A 19,137-nucleotide genomic window follows, 5' to 3' on the forward strand; every position below is an offset into this window, starting at 1 on the left:
TTTGTACGTTTATAAAGCATCTCTGGAGATCAGAGACTTCCTTAAAGTCCAAAGTAAAACACTTTTCTCCCACCCCTCTCTCCTACTCCCAGCGAGGCGTGGAAGTAGCCTTGAAGAACAACTCACAGGGAATAACACCATTCATCAAGTACTCACTCGGCCAATCAGAGACGAGGATTGCGGCCAATGTATTTCAATCGATTTATGCAGCGTTTGAACACCTCTCCGACCACATGGATTTAAAAAAAAATTACATTTTAAAGAATGAGATTTAAAAAGGAACCGATGTGATGAAGAAAAGAAAACAAACGAAACCAAAACAGGAGTTATATTAATATTCTGATTATTATAATTGTGTAATGGCTAAAATGGACGACATCAATGTATGGAAAGATTGCAATCAGTTCAGTGGCAGATTGATTCTTACGAATGCTGATGAGGAGAAATTGGCACAACATCCTTTTGAAATGTTGAAACTAAATGCAAATGAAAGACCACACTTTTCTACGTGATACGTTTTCAACGAGCTAACGTCTTGGATTGTGCGTTCTTCTTACATCCACCTGATAGGCCTCACTAACTTTGAGAGCCTTTTTTACTTAATAAAGAACTTTGAGTCTTAAATACAGAGAAAGAATAAAAAGAAAGAAGGCTTTCACTCAAGCCCAAAGCTCGAGGGTTTTTTTAGTTCCAAAAGAGTGAGCGAGCGAACTGACCGACAACCTCTCTCCTGTATCTTTATTTACAGCGTCTTTCCTCGAGAACTGAAGGAGGTTTTTGCATCATGGCGCCAAGAATGCAGCAACCGAGGTCGACCGGACATCAGCGAGCGTTTGATCAGCGCCTCTCTGTTCCTGCGGTTTCTCTGTCCAGCCATCATGTCGCCCTCGCTTTTCAATTTGATGCAGGAGTATCCCGATGACCGCACGGCACGCACACTCACACTCATCGCCAAAGTCACACAAAACCTGGCGAACTTCACAAAGTAAGAGTGCTTGGATCTAAAAAAAAAAAAAAAAAGACTTTGCTTTGCCTTTACATAACTGAGTTTATTTCTTACCCAGTATCCCTGATTTCTCTTTGCTCTATCTGTTTCTTGTCAGGTTCGGTAACAAAGAGGAGTACATGTCCTTTATGAACCAGTTCCTGGAGCACGAGTGGACCAACATGCAGCGCTTTCTTCTCGAAATCTCCAACCCCGAGACAATCTCGAACACAGCGGGCTTTGAGGGCTATATTGACCTCGGCAGGGAACTCTCCACCCTGCACTCCCTCCTCTCTGAGGTGGTTTCCCAGATGGATCAGGTACAGAACGTTTAGTAGAAAATGATGCATGGATGGACTCAGACAAAACATTAAAGGGCATTAAAAAAAAAAAAAAACTTAGCAAGAAGCAAGAATAAGAGTATTGACAGTAAGCTAAAATAATATCACACAACAAAGTAAAAAAAAACAAATCCTAAGGTATCCCATGGATACAAGTTGGATTCATGCATTAAAAGGCTGCTTTCTGGTGAATTTCATGAACAGTCTGATTTATTACAGACGGTCCAAAGGTCTTCAATGCATCATCGCAATCCTCAGGATTCGAAACATCCTTTGACAACACTAAGAAGTTGTTTATCTTACACGAGTCAATAATGTATTATTGTGTTACATAAGCAGTGCACAAGGGAAAAACACTGTGGAGACTCAGAAGCTGGCGAAGGCTTATTAATGGATTTACAAGAACATTTATATTCGCTGAGGTAGCAGATGGGAGCCGGTTATAATAAGATAAAGGTAAAGGGTGGAATCGTGTTTTGTTTTGTTTGTTTGTTTTTGGGGTTGTTTTTTTTTTTTTTTTTTTGGGGGGGGGGGGGGCATCCAGCTCTCTGAAACCTTGTCTTTCAATAATTCACAAATCACAGTGAGTCTAGTTGATTTTCCAGTCCATCAGACCGGCAGGACAGTTAATTATTTAGTATGTTGTCTGAATAGGAGAGTTGATTGCACGGCCTCCAGAAAAATAACTCGTTCTAAAAAAGAAATGTCTAATTCCACAAAACTGTTTGCACGTTAAATGCGATGAATCTCCTGAGTGACGTTTCTTTTTGACTTTAAACTCAATCGCGTCTCTCTCTTCACAGAGTGCAGCCTCCAAGCTGGGCCCTCTCCCCCGGATCCTGCGAGAGGTGAACACAGCTCTGTCTAACCCGTCCAGTATCCAGATGACACCCGGACAGTCCACAGAGCATATGGGCTCACCTCCTGCTGAGGCAGGGTGCAGCATCTCCACGGGCCTGCAGAAGATGGTTATAGACAATGACCTTTCAGGGTAAGACCTGTCTCACATCTCATCGAGAATGCACACACTGTGTTCATTCATTATTCAGGTGATGCTGATTTTGAACAGATGAACAGGCTTTCAAATAACTGTAATGGTGAAAGGGCGTGGCACTGTCATCCTAATATAAACCAGTTGAGATCATGTTAAATGATTTAAGCTGGTTTTCTCTGTTCAAACACTGTCAAACACTTCTCTTTTTCAGCGGGATGCTTCTGTTTGATGTGCTGGAATAAATCTGTTGTACTGCTGCTCGAAGTTTCCCAAACTTTAAGCAGACTCTACAGACAGCAACTCTTTCTGTGAAAAAAAAAAAAAAAAAGAACCCTGCGCAAGAGCAGTTTTAGGGTATGGTGCCTTGCTCAAGGGCACCTCGGCAGAGATCAGGAAGTGGACTGGCACCTCTACAGCTACCAGACCAATTTTCAGACTTGGGTCCTAGCCGGGTCCTTCTTGGGTTCCCAACCCAAACACTGAATCAGAATCAGCTGATAAATGGATGACTGGCCTGAGTATATGGCATATTTCTGGGAAATAGTTGATACACTCAGGGTCTGTGATTCTGCTCTTTGTCCTCATATTTAAAGTACACATTTAACTCCTTCCTGTGTCATGAAATATTCTGATTTCCAGTGTCGATGGTTTTCATTTGTTGCTCTTCACTGATTTGACTCAAACTAGGACAGCTTTTGTTTCCCTGTAAAACATGACAGTCATGGAATAATCTTCAGAAACAAGATACCCAGCAATCGTTTTTCAAATGTTAGAGTATCATGGAGAATTCAGTGACATGTGGTTGTTAGTGTGTCTGCAGGCTGTTTTAAATTGTTGTGACTCTGCATGTTGTTTTTTAATCGTGTAATAGCCGCAGTCTTGGCCAGGTCAGTCTTGTTAGTGAAACGTGTTATTCTAAAGGGACATCCTGGTATAAGAACAGCTACAACTACTTTTTACTTCAGTGGTGGGTTGTATGAGGTCAGTTATCACAAATCTCTTTTTGAAGGTGTGAAAAGGTGCGCAGCTTCCGCATTGTGCTAATGAATGTTTGCCACTGACTCAGTCCCAGGCCACTTCTTGCCCCACAGTGCCCTCGTGTTTGCCTTTACCGCCGACGCCAACTGCAAGCTCTTGGTGTATTTTTGCAGCAGGTGAAGTCTTTTAAGGACAGACTGATTGCAGAGCAGTTTGATTTAAGGACACGTGTCACCCCAGAGGCGAAAGAAAACACGGACGCCACACACCTTTAAAGTCATCTGGAACGTGTGTTCTCTGGCTCCCACTTCTGCTGAGTGTGAGTGTTTGTCATCCGAGGGAGCCTCGACACTGCCAGAGTGTCACCCTGGCTTGTTTACATCAGCCAGATGAAACCTTGTGTCCTCTCCTGTGGACGGATACACACTCGGACAGCACCGTATCTTGCTTATCTCCCTTCAGCCTCTCTCTCTCTCTCTCTCTGTCTGTGGCAGCGCAACGGCAAGGTGACACTTGGAAAAGATAAAGATGAAAGCACACAGGGGCCAACAGGAGGAGAAACACATGATTGATAGCCCGACAAACTGCGCCTAATAAACAGCAGTAAACACAAAGCGGAGAACAACTGCAGGCAGATGAGATCATGCTGCACGAAACAGGAAGAGAGTCAGACGGCTGCTGTCATTATGCGAAACCGAGGTCCAGAATCAATAGTGCTAATTAAGTGTTGTTCCTATATGACCTGCCCTCTTTAATTATCACAATAACTAATCATACTTTGACAAATACAGGTATACATTTGTCTACTTGTGGTTTATCATCGTGAGCCAGCCGTGACACTGGACCGGCCCTCAAATGAGCTCACAATTCTCACCTAATTGCTTCTCATCCACCAACCAGTGGCACAAATCAGGCGAAGAGAACAGCGGCCGGTGCCAAGATTGAGGGAGGGAAGAAATTGAGCAGAATGAAGAGACAGAAGTGAGGAGGGAAGGGTAATGGTAGAGGGGGGGGGGGGGGGGGCAGAGAAAGAGGGAGGAGACGAGCGTGACGTGAACGATGGAGATTATTGGAAGATAAATCACGCCTGTCAAGGTAAATCGTCTTTTGGCAATACAGCCTCCATCTGCCGAGCAGAGGGGAGGAAGGAAGGAAGGGGAAATGAGGAGAGAGAAAGCGAATCAGTGCAGCAGCCTCATATCCTGAAAAATGTATTTACCACATTATTAATGTATTTGGTGGGTGAAAGTTACCAAATCAAAACCTCTTTTTGGATTCAGTTTGTCAATTCTGCTCTTGTTGTTGTTACTCACTCTACTTTGCTGAGGGTTTTTTTTAAAAGAACGCCCGGCTTAAATGATTTTTTTCTCTTTCAGGCTCGTCGACTTCACCCGGTTACCCTCCCCGACCCCTGAAAATAAGGACCTATTCTTTGTGACGCGGAGCTCAGGGATCCAACCTTCCCCAGCACGCAGCTCAAGCTATTCTGAGACCAATGAACCTGACCTGGGCATGTCCAACGGCAGCAAGAGTCTGTCCATGGTGGACCTCCAGGACCCCCGCAGTCTGGAAGGTGGCCAAGGTCCCAGCTCCTCAGATGGCCTGGGTGAAGGACCGGGATCAGGGGGAGGTTGGTCAGCCAGAATCCCACAGGGTAATATCCCAGGAGGTCCCACCTTGAGGAGGCCCGGGCAGACCCCCGCAACCATGGGCACAGAAAGCACCCCAGGAAGACCCCCCCAGCTTCTGGCCCCCCTATCCTTCCAGAACCCAGTGTACCAGATGGCGGCGTGCCTGCCTGTGTCCCCTCGCGGTATGACAGACTCTGGTTCAGAGTGCCACAGCTCTGTCAGCTCCCACAGCAACAACGACGACGGACCAGCAGGGGGTAAACACTCCTTCCTGAATCATGGCGGAGGAGGAGGAGGAGGTGGGGGGAGCAGCGGGGACGAGTACACCAGGCGTTCAGGCGAGTTTAACCGCAGGCAGATGTCCCTCACAGAAACGCAGCACCAGCCCGCCGTCCCCAGACAGAACAGCGCCGGCCCACAGCGGAGGATAGACCAACCCCCGCCTCAGAGCATCACGCGGGGACGCACACCCCCGAATCTCCTCAGTGGACCGTACCCGAGACCCTCCTCTGGCAACATGATGACGTCATCGCCCGACTGGCCCGGAAGTGGCGCTCGATTACGACAGCAGTCCTCTTGCTCCAAAGGTGACAGTCCTGAGACCAAACAGAGGACCCAACACAAACAGGTATGGGAGTCGAATCAAGCCTGACAAAAATCCAATAAGTAAGGATGGCATTCAGTGATTAAGAGTGCCAACTATCCAATTACAGTTCAAGTAAAAAGGATCTTATTACACATTTACCTCATAACATGTCAACGAAACGACCTTGTGGGTGTGCTCTGCACGTGGAGCTCTAATGAACTGCAGTCATTGTGCATTTAATTACAGTAATTTGAATGCAGGCAAGTCACCACTGTTTTCACTGGTAACGTTTAACAAGCTGAGGATGCGGAGCTATAATTAGCATCCGATTAGCATGCGATATATGTGCACACACAAACAGGAAACAGACCTCGTGAATACAAACAGATACAGTGCATTCATGCTGGGTCATTGTATCAGACAGTCTGTGTGTGTGTGTGTGTGTGTGTGTGTGTGTGTGTGTGTGTGTGTGTGTGTGTGTGTGTGTGTGTGTGTGTGTGTGTGTGTGTGTGTGTGTGTGTGTGTGTGTGTGTGTGTGTGTGTGTGTGTGTGTGTGTGTGTGTGTGTGTGGTCACTGAGGGAGGTTGGCATTTAAAAGCACCAATGCTCCGCTGGTAGATTTGTTATTGGCAGGATTCTACGAGAGGCTGTGAGCACACACAATGATAATGATGACCGGCTGAAGGGGACGCTCACTGCAAATAACCACAATGCCTCACCACCCTCTTTGGAATAGCCTTCGATCATGTTTCAATATTGGCTGACTCACGAACCTTCATTTGATGTATACGTTCGATGAGCTCAACACGGGCTTCTATTATCATCGGTTCTTCATCAAGAGCCTCGAAATGAAGCTGGTGACAAAAGTATTCCATTTCCGTTTATTTATTGAAACCTTCAGGAAACCCACTGAGGGAGGTGACGAGGTACAGACACCAATAGAGTACGCACAATTCAAACCAAGCAGTTACAATATATAATGACTAAACTAAACTAAACTAATGACTGTTAAAATGACTAGTATGTTTAATGTTGTCCTTAAAGTGGCTCTAAGGTTTGTACTGTCAACAGCTACAACAAAAAAAAAGATTGAATGGAGCCTGAATGTGAACAGGTTTTTTTGTGACCTGCTGACTCTGCTCCTCAGCAGATAAGGTTTTTTTTTCTTTTTTTCTTTTTTTTCTCTGCGAACGTCTCAACAATTAGTTAAATCTCACTGTGCAGGCTCCTCTTGTGACTCCTTTTATTTGATCCTACTAACTTTGGTGATCCTCTGACCTTTCCGCCAACGTCAGCAGCAGGTGATGGGTATGCTTTCAGTTTGCCATGCGAAAGGTTGTTGCAACAGCTTTGATGCTCATCAGATGAAATGTGACGAATCTGTAAAATGTGAACATTATTCCAAGTTACTCATGGTTTTTTCAAAACAGCTAGGCCATGGTCTCAAACGCATATATGTATATAAATATATATATTCCCTTTTTTTTTTTTTTTTTTTTTTTTAAAGCCCTGGATGCAAATGAGTATGTTGAGCTATAAAAAAACATCCGACGCGTCTTCTCATAAACTGAAAAAGCCCAAAGCAACGCTCTCTCATCTGTCCATCTGGAAACTCGGGAGAGTGAAACACACAAACATCTTTACTATCTTTCTGCAGGCTCATTTAAATTCCACTTATCTCATTTTACACTATTTACACTCCTTGCAGCTAGTAGGCTCGATGAACACACAAACAGACACACACACACACACACACACACACACACACACGCACACACGTTAGGTCTGTGCTTTGAAGTGTGTGCTCTGGTGTTTGTGTGAACTTGTAAAAACGGAGTGTGTATCCATTCCACCTGCTGCTTTCAGTCCAGATGAGTTGGGTGCATTTCAAGCTTGTTTCTGTTGTTTCTGTGCTGTTATTGCTACCTGCCCCCCCCCCCCAAACCCCCCCCCTCCCCTTCCCTCTCCTGTCACTTGCACTCAGCTCATGTATGTTTGTGTGTGTGTGCGTGCGTGTGTGTGTGTGTGTTTGCGTGTGTTGTGTTGGTTTCACTAGGCCCCCTCCCCAGTGAACCCCAGTGCGCTGGACCGCACAGCAGCCTGGCTTTTGAATATGAATGTGCAGTATTTAGACCATGAGGGGATGGAGCCCGAGTCACTGAGAAACAGAGAGGATCTGACTCAGGTGGAGAAGGTAACCTTCCTCCTCATCCGACCTTTAACCAAACCCCACCCCCACCCACCCCCCTTTCACACACCACCTCAACCTTCAGCCCTGATACTCCCACTTAACTCCCCCTCCTCTCTCTACCTCTCATTAGCTCCCACATTCACCTTCCTTCTGAAAACATCCCTTCTTACAATAAATAACCTGTGTGTTAACTCCTACTTTGCCCTTTTCTACCATTAAAGGTCAGAGGTTACTTAAACCTTCCCAAATGCTCTCTTAAAGTCATCGTATTTTAGCATTAAATGACGGTAAATATGATAGATTGTGTGCCGGACTAGCACTACATTGACCTCATAATAACTCAATCTCTAATTATCTAAAAACTGGAATTTGAATTTATTTTCTATTTCCTCTGCCAGCAGTTAGGTGTATCAACTGTAGGCAACAACAATAATGCTGAGCGTGTATTACAGTGCCCATGAAGGTAATGCTAAATGTGACAGAATATGCTCAGGACATCAAGGTTTGTTATTGGTGTTTTATCTGATGATGAGCTTCTGAAGAAAGAGGACAGTGACAGTATGAATGATCTGTGAGGATAGATGACGATCCGTCATTATTTCGACTGAGTTGTCTCGTGTCATTTAAGCAAAATGCAAATAAAAGATAATCTTTACTCTCTCAAACTAAAAGCGTCAAATCCTCACATTTGGATCTGTGTTTTTTTAATATATTTAAAAAAAAAAAATTGGCAGCATAAAGCAGTCTAATGTTTAAAAATCTGACTTAGGGTGAGCTGAGCTGTTGCTCTGCAGAGGCTGATTTGCATGGCTCTTCATGATGTTTCTTAACGAGTCAAATCCAGACAGATCTCTGAGTCTCGAGAACAAAATGTGTCCAGTAAATAAAACAGAATAAAGCTTTTCAAATGAACAATCGTGTTGTTCTCGTGCTCCTCGGCTGAGCTTCCACGAGCTACATACATTGAATCTTGATCCACCAGGAGGTTTTTTTTTATAACTCACCCTTAACTCGGCGGACAATTTTTAATATTGCACTCAGGCCAAAACCCAAAGAAGAAGACGTTAAAAAAAAAAAAAAAAAGATTCTCTCATATCTCCGAAAAAAAATAAGAAATAAGTTGTGAGCATTTCATGTGCAGCGAGACTAGTTTGAACCTTCCTGCCCCGCCACTCTAACTTTCCCTCCTCTTTCTTTCCAACTTTGGAATGAATTTAATAGCCCAAAGCAGGCGTGTGTATGTGTGTGTATGCACATGCAGCACATCCACACAGACATGTTGCAGCTTGTGTGTGCTTGCTTCGATGTGAGCCACAGAAAAAGAGTTTTTTTTTTTTTTTTTCTTTCGCTTCTTCCTCTGCCTGCGTTCCTGCTTCTCTTCTCAACAACCTTTATAACCGTTCACCCTCTGCTTCGCTTGCATGCTTTGATTGGCTGCCACTTTCTCTCCCCCCTGCTTTTTTTTTTTTCTGTTTCGTTTTTTTTTTTTCCATCCATAATGAATACAAACCTGTCATCCTAACATAGCTCACACTTTATGGACGCCAGCAGCCCGAGCAGGGAGAGCAACCAAAGAAGGCAATAACTCCAGTCTTAACAAAGAAGCCACAGACACCTTAAAATAGCCGAGCAGCAACAAGAGGAGGAAAACACAGACTGCAGCTAATGATCCCTGCAGTCCCAACAGAACAGGCTGGCTTTTCATACATGCATTTAAATGTATATCCTCAGTGATGGAGAACAAATAAGTCGTAGCATCGCTTGCATTAGCGTCAGTGCATGAAACAAAAGTTGTAATTTGTTGATATGAAGAAACATAATCACGATCATATGAAGATTAAATCAATTAAAAAAACAAATGCAATTTAAAAATGTAATTTTCCAGATCAACAGCACAGAATATGTGAGTGCAAGTGTTTGATGACACTGTAAATGTGAAAGTGTCTGAATGCTGCCAGTGTCCATGTCTTATTCAGCGTTCAGTAGAAGACGAACGTTACTGTCGCTTCCCTCTTCTTATTGTTCATAAATGTTTATTTCTGGAGCGCTGTTGGCCTCGCCGTTATGTCACACGCCTCATGTAATGTACAGAGGCTTTAGTCGCAGCGGCTCTGGGTTCGAATGCGACCTCGGAAACCCTTTGCTGCATGTCTCTCCCCAATGTGGCCCCCGAGGTTCTTATTTCTGTCATCGTAAAAACCAAATACATAAAGAATGAATGTAGATGAAATGTCACGTTAATTATAAATACACTGAAAGGAAACCAGAACGGGACATTCAGTTTCTAAGTAATCAAAGACGAGTCTACGACTAAAGGTGTTCTCACAGTCATATATTCTGGGTGAACAAATGTATAACTCAAAAATAAATAACTGCTGCTTAAACATTTTTAGATTGTAATTAGAGTGAAGACCTCGACCCGTTCAGTTGGACTTCGTTCCCACTTGAACTTCATGAGCTGCAGCGACGCACTTGTTCCCGTCCAAATGTCTTTTGTTAAATATCAAATGTAACACAGAGATACTCAACAGTCAATCTCTTATCTCAGTGACCAAAATATTTCTAAAACAAGTTAAGGAGTTGTACGTCAGCCAACACTAGATGATTAGACAAACCCAAATGTTAGGCATAAAAGAAGGGTTCTGTTTCTCTGCAGCAGTTTGATTCAGAGGAGAAAAAGAAGAGCGGACATCTGTGTAATTCTGAAACTCTTGTCAAGGGTTTTCACATTTCTGCCACAGAGCAGGATTTGTCCCGCTGACACGGGTAAAGACACGAGGGCTACAGAGTGGATGTATTGTGCGTCAGGACAAAGGCACTCGCAGATACAGTGGATGTCATTGTTTCTCAGGGGATCCAGTGACAAGAGCAGAGGGATGTTAGACGAGCAGAGAGAGGTTAGGGGGAAGGCGATAGGGATAATCCATTTGAGGTCACCGCTATTCCTTCTGGAAAGAGAGGGGGCTGATGGGAAGAAGAAAAAAAAAAGTCCCAGTGGTCGGCAATAAAGTCAAGCGGCGAAATAAGCAGAAGGCGACAAGGGAGGAGAACTGATGCCGGCAGCATCCTCGCTGTGAGTCAATAAAAGTGATCAATCAGGTGCTCGGAGGTTTTCTCTGTCTTCTCCATTACTTCATTATTGAACTGGATTGTGTTCAGATGCACAATAGTAAACAGAAAAGTGATCATTTATGTTTTACTTCCACAACATGGAAGGATTCCCATTGATTTCACGGTAGATGCTTTTGGATTTGATTCAGAAAGACGAAGAAGCTTCAGTTCGGATTCATCCCAAAGAGATGTAGCATTAAAGTATTAAAAGTGATCAAAGCAAATGGTCTCGTCAAACAGCAGACTAATTATAACAAAGTAGAATGATCTGATGACACGTTTTAGCCATGCTAGAGCTGCTGCTTGCGGGATAGAAACGACAGTGGGCCGATCTTTTAACGTTAGCTAAACTGAAATATCTCACTACGGTTGGATGGGTTGCTGAGAACATTGTCCAAACAGTTTGTTTCCACATGGTGATGAATTGTTATAAATGAGACAATCCTCAGGAAAGTATCTCGAAAACATTCAGCTGTGTGAATGTCTGTTCAGTCAGTGTCCTCTGCACACGCACGCTAATTCAGAGGACGACCTCAGAGAGCTGCTGGTGTGTATTCCTGTTTCCTTGTCTGTCCTTCACGCTGACATGTCCGACCAAACACTGTAGCCCTCATTGTTTGAAGCAATGTGTTTTTCTGTCCGAGAGAGAGATTTGATTCCCTCAATGGTTCCCCCTCCTCACCTGAAGAGAACTTGTTCTAAATCCTCTCGGAGGTCCAGCGAGAAGTCAGGGAGAGATTTTCAGGGCTTATCTCACCGAGTCGACTCCCACTTCAGTGGTTGCATGCCTCGCTCTTCACCTCCACTTGTCCTCATTTATCCTAAAAGTCCTTCCGTTTTTTGTTTTTTTTTCTTCTCGCCTTTCTTTTTAACCTCTCAACAGGTCATTGGTTTCAGAGCCAAAACGGTTGAATCTTGCTCTTTCCCTTGTTGCTGAAAGGCTCACTTTGTTAGTGATTGATTGAAGAGTTGAACAATATGAGAGAGACATTCAGCTACAGGGCTGCTGTAAAGGTCTCCTATGGAAGTGCGGTCTTGTAAATGAACCATGTAATTTACTGAAATGGACTTTTCTAGATAGAAATTACACTCAGCCTCAGAAACAACAGAACTTTATCTCAGGCCTCATAGCGAGATTTCCGTCGTGTCATTTATGTTCATGAAGTAGCGGGCGGTGGTGATCGGGGGGGTTTTGTGATGATAATGGAGACGGCAGTGATCTTCATCTCTCTGCTCTTCTCTGATCAGTACCAGCAGGAGATCGCGGTGCTGCAGGAGAAGCTGCGGTCGTCCGTGCAGAAGCTGGAGGAGTACGAGGCCCGTCTGAAGGGTCAGGACGAACAGGCCCAGAAAGTTCTGATGGAGTACCAGGCCCGGTTGGAGGAGTCAGAGGAGCGCCTGCGCAGACAGCAGGACGACAAAGACCTCCAGATGAAGGGCATCATCAGCAGGTAGGGAAGAGGAAGAAGCTGTTGTGTTGACATCTAGAAGACCTTGAGAAAGCTAAGTGCTGAAGAACTGCAGTTCCATGAGTGGCCACTTGGGGCCGGCTTCAAACGCTAGCTATTCCTCATTTGGCCCATCTTAATAGTCATTATTAAATCTTTGCATTTTATAACTCACTTGTATTTTAGTATTAAGGCTTTAAGATGTTTCTTTGAGTGACAGGTTGGAGCTGCTACTGGTCTGTTAAGTCTCATAGAGGTCGACCTCTGGACCCGGTTTGGAGTAGAGCCTTTAAAGATATTAAATAAATTCTCGGACCTTTAGTGTGGACTAAACTACTGTGCTGTCCAAAAGTTAATTTGAGCGAGTAATAGGCTAGTGAATGTTCTTACTATGACCTGGATTAATATCTCCTTCAGTATTAAATACACACGGATGTATATGTAGCAGCCAATAAAATAGTTGTCAGAGACATTTGGCCTTCATGAAATAAAGAGCGGTGCTGAGAGTGTGGACCAGCTGCTGCTTGCTTTCCTCTTTATGGAGGTTCCCACTGCGGTTGTAAATTCTCTTAGATCCTCCTTTAGTTTGTATTTATTTCTATATGTTTTACTCTCCACAATTAGAATAGCATCTCGTATCTCGTTAATATGACGGCTGATGAATTATTTATTTGAATAGGGACAGATACAAAAACACTGATAAGCTTCAGCAGTCATCTGACGTACACATCATAGTGTTTTTAGTCAAAGCTAATTCACAACACTTGTCCCTAGTAGGGCTTTTAGTAAAGAAATAACAACAGAGATGAACTTTATTAAAAGAAGTTAAAAGTGGTAATACAGATTAACATTAATAACATTGGAAAATGAAACGTATAGGATAAAGTCTAAAATATAGTACTAAAATAATACATGCACAGAGTGTATGGCTCTGATAAGTGTACATTTATTAACCTCCAGGTTAATGTCGGTGGAAGAGGAGCTGAAGAAGGATCACTCAGACATGCAGGCAGTGGTCGACTCCAAACAGAAGATCATCGACGCACAGGTCAGCTTGATCTTGTTTCAGTAAAATGACTGACGTGTGCTCCTTTAAATACATCCTGTGTTTGTGTGTTTCCGTCTGTATGCGCTGCCTTTGTGTCCTCTGCTCGAGAAACCGAGGGTCACTGAGATACACGGCCATGTTTAATTCATGGCCGTCTCAGCGGCTGGCATTGACGAGCTTGAATGGCTGAGAAGTATTTCTCGGCTCCCTCCCACTCTCTTATAAAACATACATCTGCACGTTTGTCTTCGGGTTTTCTGTCAACTTGAAGCTCTTCTATAATCCATGTGGCTCTTCTTCATATAGAAGAGTGTTTGAAATCTCTCTCAGACAAAGAGAGAGCGTCTGAATGCATTCCATTCTGAATGTTGATGTTCTGAAGATCGGTATGAATCAGGCAGACGAGGGCTGTGTGGGCACAACAGTTCCCATAAAGAATTCAAAACACTTGTTTTTCTTAAACAGAACACATGAGATCGCATCTTTAAAGATGAATGGGATTTTTTTTTAAAAAGAACAGTGAAAGAAAAGCGTCTTTGCTACCACATGAGATGTACGCAAACATGCATATGTGATTATCAGCAATCACGCCTACACCGATGAGACTTTGCATCTGCAAACAGACGCTACGAGAAAGCAATAAGATGACTCCCTCAGTAAACAGGAGAAGGGAATTTCAAAAAAACAGAAAAAAGAAAGCTCATTATTAAGACAGGAAGGAAAGCCCGCTAAAAACATCAATGCAGCAGCTTTCGTACAAAAGTCACCCTGACAAGAAGATCAAAAGCTTTACATGAATCTACACATTCATTTGCGGGCGCTCAGCACACGTGGCCCACGTATGGAGGCTCGGCCCTGGATTTGAATGTGACCTGTCCGCTGTCCTGTCTCTAGAATAAAGGCAGAAAAAGCCCTTGTTTTTTTTTTGTCTTCATAATTATCATTTTTCCCGAGCTGTTACTGACACAAATACATAACCATTCTACGAGCTTCATGTAGATAAACGTGGGGATGAAACGTGACCACAGATGTCAAACTAAAAAAAAACAAACAAACAAACAGTTGAGCTCATGTGAGCTGTGCTCGGTCTGCAGAGCACTTCTTCATCATTTCTCCCCATAAGATTCTGACTGTTCAGATTCTGGCACACAGAAACGTAGGAGCAAATATCCATAGGCAAGAGTAGTCCTTTTTTTTATGATATAATACATTTTTAATCAAAATGTTTTACTGCAGCTGAAAGAAGTGCAGGAGTTCTCTCCATTCTGTCCCCGGGTTTTTCTGTTTTTTTCGTGCTAAAACATTTTCAACTCAGTAGAAAGTTCTCACAGTGCGTCTTTGTTAACATCTTGATTGCACTCAGTCTAAGGATTACATTTTCAGCTGCATCAACCTTAAATTATGGAACAATGAATCCTCCTCCATAACTTAAAAACAGCTGCTCCACAGTGTTACTAAATAACTGTTTCCATGTGCATCTGCAGGAGAAGCGCATAGCGTCTTTGGATGCCGCCAACGCCCGCCTGATGAGCGCTCTGACCCAGCTGAAGGAGCGATACAGCTTGCAGACCCGCAACGGCATCTCGCCCACCAACCCGAGCAAACTGCAGATCACTGAGAACGGAGAGTTCAGGAACAGCAGCAACTGCTAAACAAGAGTGCACAGACTGGAGTGAACTGAGTGCCTGCGTGTGTACAGATATGACAGGAGAGAACGTCTACATACATGCATGCATGGGAGCATGCCCGGTTTGAGAGACGTGCGAGTGAGTTTTTAAAAAAAAAAAAAAAACAGACATGATGGAAGACAGATTTTCAGACGTGAGTAAGGATTGAAGAGGCGGGGCTGCAGCGTGACGGACAGATCACTTAGAGATCACCAGCCGGCCTTCGTTGCGAGGGTGGCGCTTAGGGGAGGCAGGGGCGGAGCCTGTACATATGAAACAATCCATCAGTGGATGTATGCAGTCGCCATGACATTTCAAGACCCTGCAGACGCCGGGGATGAAACCACTACATACCCACACACGGTGAAGACGGCCTGACATGGTCACCCTCCTCTCTCTCTCTTTCTCTCTCTCTCTCTTTCTCTCTCTCTCTCTCTCTCTCTCTCTCTCTCTCTTTCTCTCTCTCTCTCTCTCCCTCTCTCTCTCTCTCTCTCCCTCTCTCCCCCTCTCTCTCTCTCTCTCTCTCTCTCTCTCTCTCTCTCTCTCTCTCTCTCCCCACCTCTCTAAATCCGTCTTGACGACCAAGCGGACTCACTTCAAAACAACAACAAGAATCGAGGATTATCACTTCAGCTGTCCCGAGAGGATTCCTTTCTAGTGCTTTATTTTAAAGTCATTGTTTAATAAGAACCAAATAGGAGCTAAAATATTTTTGTTCCAAAACAATCTTCTTAATGTCATCTGGATGCGTTGGACCCCCCCCTTCCCCCTTCCCCCTTCCCATGCCCTGTAGTGCACTTTGTGAGAAGATGTTGGTACAGAAACGCCTTAAGTAAGGAACACACCTCGACCTTTATTCCCTCTTCCTGCAAAAAAAAAAATCAAAAAGGCACAACTTCTACTGTGGATCTGTAAAGGATACAATATGACATTGTACACATAAATATATAATGAACACTCAAAGTAAATTCTATGTGATACTATATAAATGAAATCTAAAATAGATATATGCATTTTCTTTTCTTCTATAGAGTATACACACATATCTATATCTATATTTGATAACCTCAAATATATAAAAGCAGCCCTTTATTAAGGAGTCACATCTACTTTTCTTCTTCTTCTCTTATGATCAAAGACTGTAGTGTGTAGCTTGCTCTGGAGCCCTGGAGGAGGAGACCACACCGAGCGATGATCAGCACCCTCGCCTCAAATCTCCCCCATCTTTACACCCAACAGGTTTCTGTACAGCGGTGAAGTCGCACCATCACGTGATCGTCTCTGTCTCGGTGCTCATCTTTGCTTTTGAAAGTAAAGATGAATTAAACCCAGATTTGACCTGAATCTTGACTTGTGTGTGGTTTCCTCTCTCTAGTAGCACAAGGGCTGTGAGAGACGTGTTCAGACCCGCTCGCTCACGCTGCACACCGGAGTGCTGAGCCGTTAGAAGAATGGACGCCAACATTTCCTCTCTTCTCTGCTTTGTTCGTCAGTGGTGATGAAGTTTGCTGCATCCAAACTGTGACTCTATGAACCCTTATGTTATCATCCCGCCATGTCTTTATCCTACTCCACTCTCCTTCGTGTGACTTATCACACGGCAGACATTTTGCTCCGACGTCGCACTCGGGGTGAGAAGCTCAGACGCTGTCAGCATGACGTTCTGCTGCGGTTGAAGGTCATATAATGTTGGAAATGTTACGACGACTAAAGCAACATGTGCTGTCCGTCCTTTTGATGACAGCTTTGAGCTTCCCACACTGATGCAATAGAACAAAATGGCCACCGTGTAGATACGTGAATTCCCTCATTCTGAATGTGAAGGTGCTAACTCACAGTTGGTCTTAAAATGAGGTTTGGTCCTACTCTCCTGTGGTGTTGCCCTCTGCTCCATTCAACCTCTGTGCATCTGTATTTTGTATATTTTTGTATTTGTTTTTTGTTTTTTTTCTTCTTACCTGTAACAGACTGTGTTCATCAAGAGTGAGGCTCTGCATGCGTCATCCTCGCTCCAGAGCCAATGGTAGCGGCGTTTTTACAATTTGTTTTCTTTAGTTGCCAATTGGAAGATGATGATGATGATGTTGATGATGATGATGATGAAGATGAATGGCTGGCTGCAGATAGTGAATATATATGATTACTTCACATTGAGTGCATCAGGAAGGCTGGACAGCCTGGGAAAGTGTAAATAAAAAGCTCACTATTTTTACCTAATGTTAACAGAGCTTTTTCTAAATGTATCTTGTGCTCAAACTCTGCTGTATCATAATGATTATTGTAAATAGAAAATATCTCAGTCGGTCATATGTCTTCATCGGGTAGAACTATACAAATTAACCTGTCAGTGTTCTCCCTGTTATAGCTATTGGTTTTGTATTTTACAGTGTAGTATCACTAGCCAAAAAAAGGATTACGTTGGAGTTTGACTCTTGGGAAGTTCTTGGAGGACGCCTCCTTGGTTTCACACCAAGCTGAGTCCAGTCTCGGTGAGATGAACGAGCACAATCTCATCAGTCTAGCTCTATGCACTTTTCGTTCAATGGTTGGTGTTTAAAAAATCAAGCTCTTTTTGTCAAGCAAAGCACCTATTTTAAGTTAAACGGCAAAGAAAGGGATATTTGGCAAAACTCATGAAATAAACCCTTTTATGAGATAGATGAAACAGAATTTTAAAAAAAACAAGAGGCTTTCCTTTGACATCATGTCGAGACATTCAGTCTTGAAAAATATTCCACATCCGCAGATTTAATTGAGACTCTGATACCTTTAACAATTGAAGTTTGTCCTACAGATGGATGAGCTCACGCTAATGCTGAATCTGATTCTTAAAAGTGACACTGCTAGCCACAAGCTCAATGCTAAATCAGCCGTTTTTGGTCTGCTGCTTTGGCGGCTAATGTTAGCTTACATTTTACATGTGGTAAGTGTGGTGGTAAAATTAGACTTTGAATATACTTTTTCAAATATATACTAGATTTTTATCCTTTACATGTGTCTGTTAAAGGCACTCTTCTTCACCTGTGCTGCTGCTACTGTTATTAGCAGCACGAGGGCTAAGCTGAAGTTAGCTGAATTGAGTTTAGCATTTAGTTAGGTTACACTTACCATTGTTCAGCATAAGTGTCTTAGTCTCACTTAGATCTGTACGACAGGTGACAGTTAAAACAACTGAATGATTCAAATGTGTCATGTTACATCTAAAAAAAGATGTGGTTTTATTCTTGGTTTCTGATTTGACTTCTCAATTCAACTTTTTTTTTTTTTTTTTTTTTTTAATCCCTTCCATTTTCTCACCTCGGTTTCTTTTTTTTAATCGCTCTTCATACAGTTCAGCCAGGACGATAGAAGATCAATGAAAACACAAAGCTATAAATAAAGTCAAAGAGGTTGTATGTTTTCTATTATCTTGTAGAAAATACTTTTTGTAAGTATGTTGAAAGTATGAAGTATATTTGCTGGATTCTGCTTCCTTTGACGACAGTGACAAAACAATAATGTACAGAGGAAATTGTGTTGAAAAAATGTGGCTGTGCAATTTATGTACATTTGCAACTAGACCTATTAAAGTTTTATTTAGCTATTTTAAAAATTCACCCCCTTGTTGTCTGTGTCTCTTAGCCTTGCTCGTGACTCTTTGTTATCATTTAATGTAAATTAAGCTTCATTTGTGGTCAATTCCATGTTAAATACTCAAACAGGCCTACATAGATTACGAGCAGCTCGAGAGATCATATGCTCAGACGCCAGGTCCGAAGGCAGACAGGAGATACGATGGAGCGATGTGACTGACTGGTTTCTGAGCAGTTTCTTCTTCTCAGTGAGCCTGACCTACATACTGCCTGATTGTTATTCACAAACAGAGTTGGAGAATGCCTGAAATGGTCACAACAAAAAAAAAAAATGGAGCGGATTTAGTTGCAAGAATATCCCTTTGAAAAGCAGTAGATAAAGCTCATTTCCATATAGAAACGCCTCATTTTTCTTCCATGAATAGCCCAGAGGCAAAATAAATGCAGCATGAGCCTCCAATATTATTATTATCAAACAAGAATGTAATCAAATATGAACAGTGGACCTCATTAACAACAGATTCTCTTCTTGTGTGTTTAAAAAAAAGAGAAGCTCCTGTGTTATTAATTGCTCCCTGTGAGGCA

At 43.0% G+C, this 19,137-nt stretch overlaps 1 protein-coding gene across 12 annotated transcripts in view; it reads left to right on the forward strand.

The window, feature by feature from the left end:
• Positions 1-18,576, forward strand: part of LOC306837233 (disabled homolog 2-interacting protein-like) — a 148,031-nt gene extending 129,455 nt beyond the window's left edge. For 10 of the 12 annotated variants that reach the window (XM_079364809.1, XM_079364814.1, XM_079364815.1 and 7 more), the window contains 8 exons: positions 749-985; positions 1,104-1,305; positions 2,130-2,317; positions 4,675-5,557; positions 7,572-7,709; positions 12,066-12,268; positions 13,226-13,313; positions 14,798-18,576. In XM_079364809.1, coding sequence (XP_079220935.1) covers positions 749-985; positions 1,104-1,305; positions 2,130-2,317; positions 4,675-5,557; positions 7,572-7,709; positions 12,066-12,268; positions 13,226-13,313; positions 14,798-14,965 — 2,107 coding nt within the window. In that variant the 3' untranslated portion in view covers positions 14,966-18,576. The remainder of the gene's footprint in view (positions 1-748; positions 986-1,103; positions 1,306-2,129; positions 2,318-4,674; positions 5,558-7,571; positions 7,710-12,065; positions 12,269-13,225; positions 13,314-14,797) is intronic. The other 2 variants (XR_013780895.1, XM_079364817.1) reach the window with 2 other exon arrangements.
• The last annotated feature ends 561 nt before the right edge of the window (positions 18,577-19,137 follow it).

Source organism: Symphodus melops (genome assembly GCF_947650265.1).
Source record: "Symphodus melops genome assembly, chromosome: 16".
Taxonomy (NCBI): Eukaryota; Metazoa; Chordata; class Actinopteri; order Labriformes; family Labridae; genus Symphodus; species Symphodus melops.